This window comes from Rhopilema esculentum, chromosome 16 (genome assembly GCF_057945365.1).
Source record: "Rhopilema esculentum isolate cy_ngs chromosome 16, ASM5794536v1, whole genome shotgun sequence".
Classification (NCBI taxonomy): domain Eukaryota; kingdom Metazoa; phylum Cnidaria; class Scyphozoa; order Rhizostomeae; family Rhizostomatidae; genus Rhopilema; species Rhopilema esculentum.
In genome coordinates this window covers 9,420,477-9,436,999 of record NC_142830.1, presented here as the reverse complement: position 1 = coordinate 9,436,999, position 16,523 = coordinate 9,420,477, and the positions used below count along the sequence as shown (strand labels likewise).

The window sequence follows — 16,523 nt, the reverse complement described above, 5'->3', positions numbered from 1 at the left end:
AGAAAGTGACGAAGAAACATTACTGGGAGTTACACTAGATACAAAACTTAACTTCAAATCTCATGTGCAGACTCTTTTTAATAAGGCCAGCCAGAAACTGCATGCTCGCATTTCGATTTTCATGGAATCCAAAAAAATAAAACTGATGATGAACACTTTTATAATGTCACAATTCAGTTACTGTGGGCATTAATCTGGATGTTCCATGACAAAAATATTAATAACAAGATGAACAGGATACAAAAAGGGCCCTTCGAATCGCATACAAAGATAACACTTCTCTATACATCAGAAGAACCTACAGTTGCTCATGGTTGAAATTTACAAAACAAGGAATCACTTGAATCCCTCGTTTATGATGGAAATGTTTGAGGAAAAGGCAATACCCTATCAACTAAGAAGCTCGAGCAATTTAAACCTACCAAAAGTGAGAACCACATGCTATGGTACAGATACCGCAAGGTTCATTGGTCAAAGAATATAGGCAAACAGTCTCTTTGACTGTTTTTAAAAAACATCTTAAGAAAACAAAATGCAAAAATTGCAACTGTAGGATTTGCAAAACTTTTATATATGGTTTAGGTTTTTTGTAATTATTATGTATTTCCTTTGTATACACCTTTTGTAAATAGTTGGCTTTTATTTTTAGCTTTTTCGAACAGCCAATTTTAAATCAAAGTATTAATAATAATTAATAATAATAATAGAACACAGGAAAATGCCCCTTTATGAAAATACTTTCTTCTTTCTACTTATTACTTATAAACAACCCGATTCAGAGAAGATATCAATTACTATCAAAATAGATTAAACACTAGGCCTGATTAGAAAATGCAGCATATCATTTAACAAGATGAAGCACCAAGAAAATGAATAAATGTCAGTTCCAGTCAAGAAGAAATGTTACTACACAGGACCCGTTAGAGTAAACTTTCCGAAGTTGCGTTAGAGTAAATATTCTAAAAAATTTCTCACCAATGATTGCAAAAAAGGGGGTTATAGCCCCTGTAGCCCAATGGCTGCGCGGTGCCTGTTTTAATGAGTCCTAACTGTATCCCTTCCACTTCTTCTGCATCTACCAGGAAGTAGGTCCACTTCGCCACTTGAATTCTATAATAAGAAATGCAATGACAGACATATTTTTCCTTCTTAGCAGAAAGGTCAACCTTAGGTTTTGTAGCTGTGTCTAAAACAGGCGGAGCTTTACACAAAAGGCTTTCATGTGTATGGTATACAGGTATATCACCAGCTGTTCTTTGCCTTTTGGGGTCTTGTTCAAGAATTCGAATGATCCAGTCATCATAAGACAGGCCCGTCGGAACCGGGGGGGCTGGGGGGTGCTGGGGGGGGGCTGGACCCCCCCATAATTGTCAAGCTGTAGTATGTTTCCTTTATAACAGTGTACTGAATGAGGAGGAAAACAATGGGCAGCCCCCCCCCCCCAATGGCACTGTTAGATGAATCAATTGCTATTAACCCTAAGTGTGGGATGTATTTAATTTCATTTTCAAAACTTGTTGCGGGCCAACGAAAACTGGAACGCGGGCCGGAGTTTGCCATTTTCTTTCCTATCCGCTCTATTGATTTGCAATTTACTGTAAATCCTCGAATTAGCACCTCGGGCGCTGGCTTCTTAGGGACCGCATACACGAAAGGGCGCATATTTGAGGGGGGCTTTCATTAGATTTTTAATGTCAACCACTTCAAACAGTAACAGTATGATAATTTACAGAAACATATCGTGGTACATCAGACAGAAGAAAACAGAAAAAGGAACAACAGGATTAAATTAAGGTTGATTAAAGATGATAATTGTTTTTAATGTATTTGTTTTCACCAAGCATCCGAATGTAGTTTTTAGGACACTGAAAAGCTATTCATATCGAGAAGTGTACTGGCCCTTTCTTTCGATGTGACCACACTTAGTTATTACTATGCCAGGGCCATCCTCGCACCTCAAAGTTTGAAATGAAAGGTTAAATCAAATGTAATAAAGGACACCTACTGCTCAAAGTAAGTTAAATATGGTAAACTGGAAAGCAAGTTGCAGGGACGGATTTAAGCAACAATGATTGGGGGTTTTGGACACTAATTTTGGTGCCACACCCTTCAGGTCACTGGTAAATGGTTACATTCTTTGAAAAGATTGGCAAGATTTATGGGTGACAGAGAAAAAAAGATAGTTATGAATTCATTTATACTATGTCACTTCAATTATTGTCCATTGATATGGATGCTATGTGGTAAAGGAAGTCATGATAAGCTAGAGAAAATTAACGAGAGGGCTTTGAGACTAGCCTATTCGGACTATTCATCTTCGTACAAAGATTTACTTGCTAACTCAAAAGAAACTACCATACATGTCCAATCAGTTAGAATTTTAGCGCTCGAAGTTTATAAAACACTTGAAAACCTTAATCCTGTTTTCATGAAAGACTATTTTGTACCCAAAACAACAGGTCATAACCTTCGATTCAAAAACCCCCTTGACATTCCAAAAGCCAGAACTACCAATAATGGTATCAGATCATTCAGTTTTCAAGGGCCTAAAATCTGGAATTAACTCCCGGAATCAATAAAGACAGCACAAAATACTAGACAATTTAAGAATTTGATCAAAACTTGGTTCCTTGAAAACAAGTGCGCATGCTCGTTTTGCGGTAAATGAACTGTCTTATGCAATCCTTGAAATTGCTTCATGTTAGTCTTAATTAGTGTATATTCACTATTGTAAAAACTAACGTTAAATAATCTACAATGCAATACAATACAACTTTAAGGTAAAGGAAGATAAGAAGCAGTGGCATAGACAAGGTATGAAGATTAGAGGAGCAAAGAGGAGAAAATGTTTCCTGACCACACCCTTCAGAATTTCGGGAAAACATCCTATTTTGTTAATGTGTATGGAAAAGCTATGGCTTTTTTTACGTAGCAACGGTTGGCTAATCAAACACAATTACCATCATATGTAGCTTTTTTTAGCTGACCACATCATACAACTATCTATTTCCTTCACAATACCTCTAACGTTTATATTCTGAATTGTGTGAGGCAAGGAAGCTCTACGTGTGAAAACTGTTTTTCCAAAGTTGTAATCAAATATCTAAAAATAATAAACAGTTGTCAAAAGTTGCAAACTAAGGCGTAGTTTAGACAGCGCTTTATGGGCGAAGCGAATTAAATTATTGACCATATAATATTGTGAGTGTCAATTTAATGCGCTCTTAATTTGCTGACTAAATCCGAGAGCGAAGCAAATAATTGAATTCGCTCATAATGCGCTCACTTGGGCGCATTATCAGCGCGTTAGGAATCAATTCAATTCGCTTCGCTGTCTAAAAGCAAACAATAAATTGAAGCGTTCTACGGGCGCATTTTGAGCGCATCTAATTGAATTTAATTCGCTGCGCCCATAACGCGCTGTCTAAACTACGCCTAAGTCTGTTCTCCTTGGAGCAAAATCGCAGACAAGCATTTCAGAATCCAGGTTTTTTAAAGATTGAAGCGCTTTAGCATTATAGTTTCTATTTGATCGGGAATATCTAAAGAACTTCAAGGACTTTTTTTATATAAACCCTTAAATGCGGCGAAAATTCGTATGTGTTCGTATCGATGTGTCTCCGTATCGATGTGTCTCCGTATCGATGTGTCTCCGTATCGATGTGTCTCCGTATCGATGTTTCTCCGTATCGATGTGTCTCCGTATCGATGTGTCTCCGTGTCGATGTGTCTCCGTGTCGATGTGTCTCCGTATCGATGTGTCTCCGTATCGATGTGTCTCTGTGTCGATGTGTCTCCGTATCGATGTTTCTCCGTATCGATGTTTCTCCGTATCGATGTGTCTCCGTATCGATGTGTCTCCCTATCGGTGTGTCTCCGTATCGATGTGTCTCCGTATCGATGTGTCTCCGTATCGATGTTTCTCCGTATCGATATGTCTCCGTATCGATGTGTCTCCGTATCGGTGTGTCTCCGTATCGATGTTTCTCCGTATCGATGTGTCTCCGTATCGATGTGTCTCCGTTTCCCAGTTTCAGTATCTTATCAATGTTTGGGTAACACGTATTTTAGGATTAAGCCCTTCAACATTCAAATTACCCAAGACAAACCCAATGCGTACATTTTCAGATTGATCACTCCATAAATCTTAAAAAATCCAAAATGAACTTTCTTACCATTCAGCACTGGCTTTTTTATACGTGTGCCTTTGAGTTGCTCTCTTTTTGTAGTGCATATGGAAATAAAGCGGATTTGATATGAGAATATGTTTTAAGATATGGTTAATTTTCACCTGAAGTTACTAAACATTTTTGTATTTAAAAACAAATCCAGAAGATCATACGTGCCTCCTGTGATTGTACTGCTATAAACAATGACTTTTGCTCTAACCACGAAAGTAAAAATATTTGCTCGGCAAATGCCCTGCCACCGTATAATCTCTTTCTGTGACGAAACCACTTAAACACCGCATTGTGAAAGCCCGTTATGTTTTGGTGACGTAATAATGTTATTTAAGGATTTTATTTATTTAAGGAGATCGCAATTCCTGTTGAAAGATTACATTGATATATTCTAGATAAAGATAGTCCCAGTTACGCCCGCTACGCGGGCACGCTGCAGCCCTTACAGCCGTGAGGGTAAATTTCCCTCAGCAATGACCACAATTCAGTTAAAACCCCCTAATGAATGATAGGAAAATTAGCCTTGGTAAAAACAAGAATTCTATCAAAGCCCCCAATGAATTATTCTCGGATTCGAGCAATTTGAGCAAAAATGGATAACAGAATTGGAACCTTCATGTTTTTTTCTTTTTTTCTTTATTTAAAGTTGGTACATTAGTTGGTATTTAAAGTTAATATAACCGATGTTGCTAACATATTCCTTGCAAAGATTACAAGTACAATTAAACGATGTAAATTCTGAGATTTTTTTCTTGAATATTGATAAAGTAGGGGAGTACTTTATCTCATTTGGAATTGAGTTCCATATTTGGCTACATCTGTATGATACGGTATTAAATCCATATATTTTGTAATGTGGCTCCGCTGTTTTGAATTGGGAGTTTCTTAAGTAATATGGGCATTCATTTATGGAAAATATTTCATCCATAAAAAGTTGAAATTAATCTGTGCCAAAAATTTCAAATTGTTTGGGCCGTCAGGCTGCGAATTACCCCATTTTCAAAATTTAGCTTTTCCTATGCATTTCAATGGAATTTGTTGCGGTAGTGAATTTTTTTCACTGCAGCAGCAAGTTTGGGTCAACTCTGAAGAAAACATCTCAATATTCGAAATAAAGTAAAATGCGACCGAACGGTCCAAACAACATGAATTTTTCAGTATAAACTAATTTAAAGATGAAGATTTCAATACTGAAGTCCATTTTCGAAAAAGATCCGTAGATAGCGAGATACAAAATTGATGACGTCAACTTGAATCCATCAATAGGAAAATTAGCCTTGGTTAAGACAAGACAAGACAAAAAGCGTCTAACCTCTATCTCAAATTGAATGAACTCGCCACATAGGGGTCACGTGATAAAAAGCAGCTTGCTCTGCTAAAAAATGTTGGTAAAAATATTCACTCGCACTCCTGTGACTATCGCTAGGAAGGGGGTCGCCTTAAATAGAAAGGGGGTAGGGGCTCAAAAAGGTGTAAGCAGTGTAATTGCTAGCTATTTCGCTCTAGGGAGGTGTTCAGGCCTCATTTGCCAACAAAGTGACAACATAATTTTACAACATTATCTGACAGTTGACTCTAAACCCTTTACCTGACAGTAGACTTGAGGGCAACAGTGTTCAGTGGCGGTTTTAAGGGGGTTATAGGGGGGCCATTGCTCCAGGTCCGCACTTATGTCAGCCAAAAGAGACCCCACACCTAAGAAAAAAGATGGAAATTGTTAAGAACAAGCACCGGGTCCCGTAGTCCCTAGAACCGCAACTGACAGTGTTAATTCTTAAACTTTAAAAGCGGAAACCAAAAGTCTTTTTGCAAATGCCCTAATTTCCTTTTGGTAAAGTAATTTCTTCCAGGTGGAAGCATTGTGGTCAACAATACTTATTTTCAATACTTATTATAGAAAGCATTTAATAACTTATTTTCGTCAAGAACTCAAATAATTGGTCACAAAAAAATTTTATACTAGTCTTTTGAAAATAACAGATTCTCAAAGATCATTATCATTAGATCAGAGACATAGAGAGGTCAAACAGAGGCCCATAACTTTTTTTGAAGATTCTTCATTATGTATATGAAATCATTGAAATTGTTCACAGACTCCAAAATAATGATAGGAAATTGCCAATACACGGAAAATTGATACCTCAATAAAAGGTTTCCCAGCACAGAATTCGTCCAAGCAAACATGTGCTCCCTTGTTAAGGAAGCTGTGATCGCCGAAATTTCTTGAATTTTAACAAGGAGGTTAAAATGGGCTGTTTCGACTGGGCTAGCCCTAGGTACAAAATATTAATAAATAGAATCCTTGATGGAAAGGTGGATAAGAAGGATATGCCACACTGAAGATCATCGGGAGTTGGGATGTCTCGCAAACAGGGCAGTCAGACCACAGAGAGGTAGAGTGATTGTCGATCGAATAGTGATTATCTTTTATGGATATCAGCCACAACATAATTTGGAATTCTGGTTTTAACACAAGTTTTTTCCAAATTCTAGTCTCTAGGAAGAGAGGTGGAAAATCGACTTTTCTTTCCATTTGCGTGGGTCTGAGAGCCTTTTCGCTTACCCAATAGCTTTTTAGGGTTGTGACAAGGGCATAGACGGCAAACAAGATAAATAATGTTTATTAGTGATCTTGGTTCTATCTGTTTATCTTCTGTCCAACTGTACCACTTTTGCGAGTATCACAAAGTCATTATTTCAATCACTTTAGCATCTACAACCTTGAAAATGGTGTAATGCAAGAATTGTTAAGTGCTTTAAAACGAACGGGCATCGTAACCTGGTCAAGATATTCCGAAAAATAAATCATTGAAATTATGATTTGTACCATATGAGTGATAACAATGAATTTCCAGTGCAGCTTCCACTCTTGCATTATGGGTATATGATACAGATCGGCTTGAATCTTAACGGCAATAGTATTGAAAAAAAAGTCAATCGAAGCTGCCACACCTATTCTCGTCAACGCCTGGTAGAATAGCTCGTACCCATTGTACCTTTGACCGCTGGTTTCATCTCGCATGTAATAATACATTGTTATGTATACAGATGAGCAACTCAGTATTACGGCAGCTATTTCAGTCACCAAGCCTATCAGGGTCTGATCTGCGAGAAACACTGGAGAACTTGTAGTTTCTCGTTTGAGGACGAATTTTGTAATCTTGTTGCGAATAGGCAAGGCAAGTTTATCAAATACGTTGAGAATACCATGGACAATACTGATGGCTACAAACCCAACGAAGCTTTCGTTACTTGCTTGTACCATTCGGGCAACTAATGTTGTTGAAACCTGAAGGCCAATAACTAGCATCGTTCCTTTTTCAAAGCATTTATATTTGGCCAAGTTACCAATTATTATGTTTGTAATGAATTTGGAGATGGCGAAGATGACTGGCAAAAGAGAGCACATAAATGTCTTAATTGATTCGCTCGTTTTGTGATACATTGTAAGGAAAATATGATTAAACAGCAGTGACAGTACCATTCCTGTAATAAACTGTGTACTGAGTTTTGAAGACATCAGAAATACATCCAGCTTGCTTTTTGGATTCTTCAAGTATTGCATTGCAACTTTAGAATGATTTAGAAACATAATACCAAAAAACACTATGTTGCCAACTATCGTTTGCCATCCTTGACCATAAAAGCCATATGCGAAAAAGAAAAGCCTGAAAATGACATCGACACTTGCTGCGATTACATTCCAGTATGGTATGGCCATCTTTTTGGTGGCTGACCATGATATCTGCGGGGCCAGGCAAGATAACGACCAGAACTGGATGAAAAACGCCTCAACAACCTCAGTGGTTAAACGCATTCGCTGAAATGCCACTGGAATATCATCCCATGATTTACCAAAGCAGTATGAGCTTAAATTCAAGTCGAGCCACCAAATAAGGACTGCAATTAAACCAGCAAAAGTGGCATTTATAGCAGTCGTTTGCATGCCCAGATTCAGAAAGGTTAAAATGGAACGGCACAGTTTAGGCGATGGTCTGTCGGCCTCGGTTTCAGTTTCGGGCCTTTCGGCTTTCTTGCGCCCTAAGAGCGGACTTGTTTCACAGTCTCCAACATCCACGATATATTGCGACTTTGCAGACAGCGTTTTCATAATTATTTTCAGCTATCTGTTTTTGTATCTGCAATTAACAAAAAAATATAAAATTGGATCCTATTTAATTGTCACGGTAAAGGAGGGGGGGCGGCGGTAGTACTTATTGGAATAGAAGATAGACATATTTGTGAGCCCTAGCTGCTGGTAAAAATAAATACTTTAAAAGAACAGTTGACCTTGTTTCAGTGTCGTCTTAGCAAGGTTTATACGTGTCCTTCTTTAAAAACGTTAGATCTGACCTTTCTAGAAACCTATTTCCATAATTTTCTTAATTTTAATCTTGTGTTATTACGGGCAAGTAAGTTCCTGCTCTAAGCCTTTCGGGTGTCTTCTCTTGGGGTGTGATTTTCATATGCACATGCGTTCCATAATGAAGGGAAGGTTCGTTGCGGTGTAAGGGGAGAGCCGAGGGCTAGAATAAAAAGAAACCATGAGCTAGAAGTGAGAGAAAAAAAAAGAATTTCGTTGTCATAGGGGCTGGAAACCTTACTACTATAGTGTCTCTAAAAGACGGGCCCTTCCTTGTATTAATTTCAGAAGAATTTGCCCTCCCTCCGTCGCTTATTAGCACCCCCTTCCAATAAATTTTACAAATCTGTCATGACCAGAACACGCAATCTTCACTTGTTAATAATTCCCCTTGTTATGTTATGTAGTTATTTTTTTAATTGTCATAATTCCCCATGTTATGTTTTTCTATCTTTATCTCTAACCATCCTACTAATTGCACTGCCTTTTAATTAAAAGATTTACCAACATCCACTCCTTCTATTAGCTCCCCTTTGCAATTGAACATTGCTGACATTTTTTGAAAATTGGCCAACCTGAACAGCCCCTTCTATTAGCAACCCCCTTCTATTGAAAACTGGTCGACATGAACACCCCCTTTCTATTCGCACTCCCCTTCTTTTGAACATTGGCCAACCTGAACACCCCCTTCTATTAGCAATCCCCTTCTATTGAAAACTGGCCGACATGAACACCCCCTTCTATTAGTACCCCCTTTTATTGAACATGGAACACCCCTTTCTATTCGCACTCCCCTTCTATTGAACATTGACTGGAATGAACAACCTCCCTTCTATTACCTCCCCCCTTCTATTAGAGACACTAGAGTACATCACTATAGAAATACAAAATCAACTGCATATTCGCCTCGTTTTAAGGTTTGCTCTTGTTTTGAACATCATACCTTTAACGAAAGGGTACGAAAATCGAGTGATTTCAGTTCTCAGCTTTTAGTTCTTCATTTTTTATTGATTCTATTGTAGATTATTAGACTAGTGATATTTCAGAATACATTATGCGTAACCCTACCCTGGGTACCAGACTCACTATATAAAATAATAGAGAGTCTGTCTGGTCTAGTGCGCCCCATTCTCGTTCTGGTGTGCTGATATTAACCAATCAGGAGCGAGTGTACAGATTTCTGTACGTTCAAAGGTCACGGCGAAACAATAAACTTAGCTCTGGTGTAAAACATTGAACAGAACAGAACATAAATAAATGCTAGCGACTGTAACGATTTAGTTTGAAGATGCTGTTATAACTGTACTCAAAGAATATTTTCCGCATGTTGTGGAACTTAACACAGAACAGCATTGAAAGCCTTGTTTGTAGAGAGAAGAAACACCTTCGCCATATTGCCAACTGGCTTTGGAAAGTCTCTGATATTTAAGGCTGTGCCTCTCCTTGGAAAGAAATTAGGCCTTGTAGTGAAATGCAGTAAATAAGAAACACCGCAAGGCGCCGAGAACAAACAACAACAAACGCAAGTAAATCAGTTATGGCTAATATTTCACCCGGCATACGGGGCTTCGCTTGTCGTATTGGCCATATTTGCTGTGGTGAACTTCCAACGTGATGATTCTAACCGCCGCGGTGTCCAACCGCGCTGCCTTCACAGTGAGGAAGTAGACTTTGAAAGTACACAAAATTTATGAGGAAAATTACAAAATACTTATTTTAAGTTGTATACGAAATTTAATAATGATTAACATTAAATAACTGCATTGTGCTAACTTTAATTTCATGCTTCGCATATGTTTTTTGCTACCAAATGGCGTTTTAAACCTGATTTGATTGGAATCTTGAGGCAGAAAAGTCTATTACCGCTGTATTAATAATGTCGACTTTACAGAACTATATAAAACACATTTGCTTTGATATTTCCCAAAACTCCTCTGACTACTGAGTTTCTTTGTTATTTATCCGACAGTCTTGTTTCACAGGCCTAGTCTGTTAAATAGACTTCAGTTCTTTCAAGTAAGTTCACCAGAACGAGAATGGGGCGCACTAGACCAGACTCTCTATTATTTTATATAGTGAGTCTGGTACCCAGGGTAGCGTAACCCGAGAATGAGGGGGAGGGGGTGGTTGGTTTTCGACGGATGTGGCTTGTTTCTCTGTATTTTGTAAATACATCAGGAATATTTTTTTTATTATTTTATTTATTTTGTCTCAAAATGTAGCTTCTATTTTTCCACCGAGATCATTCTTTTTCACAAATGGTTCCACAAGAATTGAAGCAACAGCTATAGCAAGACATAATACATGAGACAATTTTTTTAGCTACTTTATTCGACGGTAGCGAGAAAAGCTCAAGTTCTTATCAAAATTCAGCCGAAATTCGCACTGCTTTTATGCAGAGATGGACTTACACTTACCGGGAGAATGGGGTGTGGGGTGCTACAACTGTATTTTTGTGTTATTCGGTCGATTTCGGTCAAAGCATTGATACTGTTGAGTAAGATGAGAACATTGTTTTTTTGTTTGTACTGATGTTGCTGTTAGCTTGGAAGAACTACTGTTTCCAAAATTTTTGCAGACACTCAAGTTTAAAAATTGTAGCCTTTGCTTCAGTCAATAGACATTGCGCGTGCGTGGTTCATACAAAAGTTTTCGGCGTGGCAGATTTTTTGGTATAACTCTGAATTTATTTTCGGACAAATAAATTTTCGAAAAAAAGATTTGCCCTTAAGTTTGTAACGCTGAATATTTTGTACTTAATGTACGCATGATAAAACTGCAGTGAAATAGCATTAAACTACAAAACTGTAAACGTGAACCTATGTTCCTCCTCACGAGCGTTATCCCCCCGTTATCCTCAGAACAAATTGATATCGAATCTTAAAGTAGTTATAATCAGATACGAGTCCCTTTTGCTCTGGACTAATAGGAGATTATGTAACACGTTTTTTTTTGTGTCATTTACACAGACATAACGTAATGTCTCAAAAATGTCTGGTTTTTAGAATATATTTACGGGTTTTTTAGAAGGTTCAATTAATGCTAGTTTGTTGAAAGGGGCCCCAGCTTTATGCAACGAGTCTAAATGCAAACATAAGTCACTTGAACGGGCCATAGATTAAAACAAGGTTATGTGGGTTACCTAATTTTTTATCAGGGCTCCCTTCCACCAATAAGTACGATTTTGCGAAACGCAGGGAAACTCAGCTTAAAAGATGAATCCGTAAAATATCTGATCTAAGGATTATTCAGCTATTTAAATATATTAAGGCTTAATGTTTTCTCGGGGCCCCAGACTCGATAAATAAAGCTGATATGCCTCAAATTCAAACAAGACTCAGTGTACGGACCCAATGAAATTACTGCCATTATTTTCGATATTAACAAATATATCTTTGAATGCATTTTCAGTTTCTCAAAAAAAGATAATTTAAATTGTTTTAGAATAATTAGGGGGCCCCTTTCAGGCCGAGGCCCTGGGACAAATTTCCCCCCTGCCCCCTCTCTGCGCCACTGGGTATAGCACCAGCTGTTTTTTGCCTTTTGGACTCTTGTTCAAGAATTCAAATGATCCAGTAATCATAAGATGAATCAATAGCTATTACCCTAAGTGTGGGCTGTATTTAATTTCATTTTCAAAACTTGTTGCGGGCCAACGAAAACTGGAATGCGGGCCGGAGTTGGCCTGTCGGCCGCAGTTTGGACACCCCTGATCTATACTGCCAGACCATTGGGTAACTCAAATGGCACGAAAAACATGGCGCAAACCAAGATGTCAAAACAGCAAAATTCGTTTGTTTAGATACGGAAATGTTTTGCCATTTTCTTTCCTATCCTCTCTATTGTTTTGCAATTTATTTATAAATCCTCGAATTAGCACCTCGGGCGCTGGCTTCTTAGGGGCCGCATACACCAAAGGGCGCACATTTGAAAGGGCGCATATTTGAGGGGGGCTTTCATTAGATTTTTAATGTCAACCACCTCAAACAGTAACAGTATGATAATTTACAGAAACATATCGTGGTACATCAGACAGAAGAAAACAGAAAAAGGAACAACAGGATTAAATTAAGGTTGATTAAAGATGATAATTGTTTTTCATGTATTTGTTTTCACCAAGCATCCGAATGTAGTTTTTAGGACACTGAAAAGCTATTCATATCGAGAAGTGTACTGGTCCTTTCTTTCGATGTGACCACACTTAGTTATTCCTATGCCAGGGCCATCCTCGCACCTCAAAGTTTGAAATGAAAGGTTAAATCAAATGTAATAAAGGACACCTACTGCTCAAAGTAAGTTAAATATGGTAAACTGGAAAGCAAGTTGCAGGGACGGATTTAAGCAACAATGATTGGGGGTTTTGGACACTAATCTTGGTGCCACACCCTTCAGGTCATTAGTAAATGTTGGAAACATCCATTTTTAAAATTCTGTTCTTAATAAGAAGCAGTGGCATAGACAAGGTATGAAGATTGGAGGAGCAAAGGGAGAAAATATTTGCTGACCACACCCTTAGCAATTCGGGAAAACATCCAATTTTGTTACTGTGTTTGGAAAAGCTATGGCTTTTTTACTTAGCAACGGTTTTCTAATCAAACACAATAACCATCACATGTAGCTTTTTGTAGCTGACCACATCATACAACTATCTATTTCCTTCACAAAACCTCTATTGTTTATATTCTGAATTGTGTACAGCCCCGGTCAAGCGCATCCAACATTTCACCCAACATTTCATCCAACATTTCCATCACCGTTCAGTCTGTTCTCCTTGTAGCAAAATCGCCGACAAGCATTTCAGAATCCAGGTTTTTTAAGTATTGAAGCGCTTTAGCATTTAGTTTCTATTTGATCGGGAATATCTAAAGAACTTCAAGGACCTTTTTATATGAACCCTTAAATGAGGCGAGGGTCTTCGTATGTGTTCGTATCGATGTGTCTCCATATCGATGTGTCTCCGTTTCCCAGTTTCAGTATCTTATCAATGTTTGGGTAACACGTATTTTAGGATTAAGCCCTTCAACATTCAAATTACCCAAGACAAACCCAATGCGTACATTTTCAGATTGATCACTCCATAAATCTTAAAAAATCCAAAATGAACTTTCTTACCATTCAGCACTGGCTTTTTTCTACGTGTGCCTTTGAGTTGCTCTCTTTTTGTAGTGCATATGGAAATAAAGCGGATTTGATATTAGAATATGTTTTAAGATATGGTCATTTTCAACTGAAGTTACTAAACATTTTTGTATTTAAAAACAAATCTAGAAGATCATACGTGACTCCTGTGATTGTACTGCTATCAACACTGATTTTTGCTCTAACAATGAAAGTGAAATTGTTTGTTCGGGAAAAGCCCTGCCATTGTATAATCTCTTTCTGACGTGACGAAACCACTTAAACGCCGCATTGTTAAAGCCCGTTTAAAACCATAACTACCGTAAATCCTCGAATAAGCCCCCGGGGGTATATTTGTAAAAATGAATTTTTTGGTGGGGGCTTATTCGAGGAGGGTGGGGGCTTATTTCAAAGTTAAGTATTTTCGAGAGGGATATTTGACTACGCATTCTCTGCTAGAGATATTCAGAGATCCAGAGAGGCGGATTTAACAACTTGTTGAAAGCATATCCCAAAATTTAGATGACAACAACTTTCGTTGATTGTATATTTCTGGACAGGTCTATAGTTTTTGAAACTATCAGTTGCTTTAATACACTTGTGTGGTGAATAAATCCTCTCAGACTGACCTGATTCTTACAGGTGTACCGCAAGGGTCTGCCCTTGGCCCAATACTCTTTGATTTTAATGTACACGATATGCCTGTTATAATTTCTTCAAAGCAAACCAATTTGCATCAGACGACTTTTTTCAATATTGCTAAGTTCATAGTGAATAAGCTGAGTCCAGCTAGAAAAAAGTTAAGGGATTCTTGCTAAAACAAACTGATGTTAGCTTCTTTATATCGCCCGTAAAGCCGAAAACCCATTCTGGAAAATGATCCGCGGATCGGATCAGATCGAGCAGATCGTGTTGTTCTGATCAGTTCCGTTCGATCCGCCGATCGTTTCAGACTGGAATTCATGACGCAAGTGCTCTATTGTTTAAAAAGTTCTAATTCGATTTTGATCAAAAGAAAACTACTGTACCGGAACGGTTCAAAAAAAAGTTGAAATGAAATCATACGTTAAATCGTCGTTACAGAAACGAAACTTTTTCAGGTCTTCAAACAAAAACGCACCAGATTGCATCGCATCTACGATGTTTAGCAACACCAACGCCATCCTTGGGTTTCGTTTGAGTAAAGGCCTCGTTTGCATGTTGCGGGCTCACAATTTGCGGACCATTCTGTGAACATGCAGATTGGGACAAAATTCAGTTTGAAAATCTTATCAAGCGATCAGCGAAAATCTCATCAAGAAGTTGTAATGTGCAAATATTCTGGTAAAGATACTAGGAATGTCATGAAGAAATGAATATATGCTATCTTGTGAAGACTTTTTGTTGTAAAGAGAGATATATCCTAATCTTGATGATATATCCAACTCTTGATGATATTTTAAAGTCTTCACAAGATTCTATCCCGTCTTGAAATTTTGCAAGATTCTATCCGTTTTGTGCAAATTGATGACTTTGTACATTGATAGGCTCCTTCTGTATGAGAAACTGTGCATAGACATGGTAAAAAGGATAGCGAATTTTCTCAAGAAATAGTACAGTCTCTACTCCGGGACAGAACTTTTTTTAAATTTGAAGAACGAATGGAATACTTGAATAGCTAGTTGTAAATTTGAAACGAGTTTTTTCCAAATAGCCGGTTTAATTTTATATTAAATTTTTCAGAAGTTTCTTACATGAGGACGTCAATCCTCAACAAATTCTGCATTAAGTTTTTTAAAAGTTGTACAAGATTTTTTTTCAGCTAGTCATAATTTCTTTGTGGTACGAAACTCCTGGTTTTAACGTACAAAAAGCAATATGACTATGAGTTGTTAGTTGAATAAAATAGAATAGAAATAAAATAGCTTGCAACGTAAGTCTTGTTCAGAAAGTATTATGCTCTATCATACCTAGAGCAGTTTTTACTATCAAGGGATAGTTGATGGCCCAAAGAAAAAGGAATATTATTCGAGAGAGACAACACAAGAAATGTGCACGCAATCAAACGCAATCAAAAATCGGCAATATTTGAAAAATCCCCTTCTCCCTAAACAACTATTTTAACAAACTTCAACAAAGTGCCATAATGATCGTAATAGTCATAACATTTGTCCCCCTCTCCTCCCCATCTTTGATTTCGTAATATATGAACGTTCCAATACCCAATATTCTTTCCATACCCAACACATCGATAATTTTATCCAGTTACAACCATGGTGATTGGAAGGAGCACAGGGTAGTGCTCAGTTAACTTTTCTGAAGTGTGAGCCCTCGATTAATTGGATATCAGGCACTAGAAATAATTTGCATCAGTCATGAGTCAAAAAAATAATATGGTTAATCATTAGTCAATTGGCAAATAGTCTGCTAGATAGCTAGTGAAATCCTTTACTACCCCCTCAACAGATATCAAATTAATGTATGGCGTACTTGCTTTCAAAAAATACACGCTAATCAGGTTTGTAGTGAAAGTAGGCTTTCTGACTGCTACCACATTTACTGCTATCAATAAAACAAAATATGAACAATTTTTTGGCGCTACCAAATTTGAAAATTGCTTTGAAAAAAGCAAACAATTTATCTATACTAAAAACTTCTGAACCTCTTCAGAGTATAGAATGTCAGAATTAGGGTCTGAAAGAACAAGATGAAGAATAAATACCAATTTGTGGATCGAATTTTCCATCTTGTTCTTTTGGACCATTTTTTGACACTTTATACTCTGAGGAGTTTCAAACAACAAAGCTGTATGTTTAAAATGTTTCATTTTTTCAAAGTCATTTTCATAACAAAGTATGTTTTTTACAAGATTTTCAGAAAAT

General features: G+C 37.5%; 1 protein-coding gene across 2 annotated transcripts; it reads right to left on the bottom strand.

Moving 5' to 3' along the window:
• Positions 1 to 998: 998 nt before the first annotated feature.
• On the bottom strand, positions 999 to 14,092 carry LOC135682446 (uncharacterized). Of its 2 annotated transcripts, XM_065197337.2 has the most exons (4): positions 13,657 to 14,092; positions 6,322 to 8,320; positions 4,176 to 5,876; positions 999 to 1,110 (listed from the first exon to the last, which is right to left on the bottom strand). In XM_065197337.2, exon 2 carries the CDS (start codon positions 8,290 to 8,292, stop codon positions 6,895 to 6,897), a length of 1,398 nt encoding a protein of 465 aa, XP_065053409.2. In that variant the 5' UTR covers positions 8,293 to 8,320; positions 13,657 to 14,092; the 3' UTR covers positions 999 to 1,110; positions 4,176 to 5,876; positions 6,322 to 6,894. The 2 variants fall into 2 exon arrangements, with proteins under 2 accessions (XP_065053409.2, XP_065053406.2); XM_065197334.2 differs by having other exon boundaries at positions 4,176 to 8,320.
• Between the last annotated feature and the right edge of the window lie 2,431 nt (positions 14,093 to 16,523).

What these genes read in the sequence shown, in the direction of transcription:
- LOC135682446 (XM_065197334.2), bottom strand. Translation starts at nt 8,292, where the DNA reads ATGAAAACGCTGTCTGCAAAGTCGCAATATATCGTGGATGTTGGAGAC.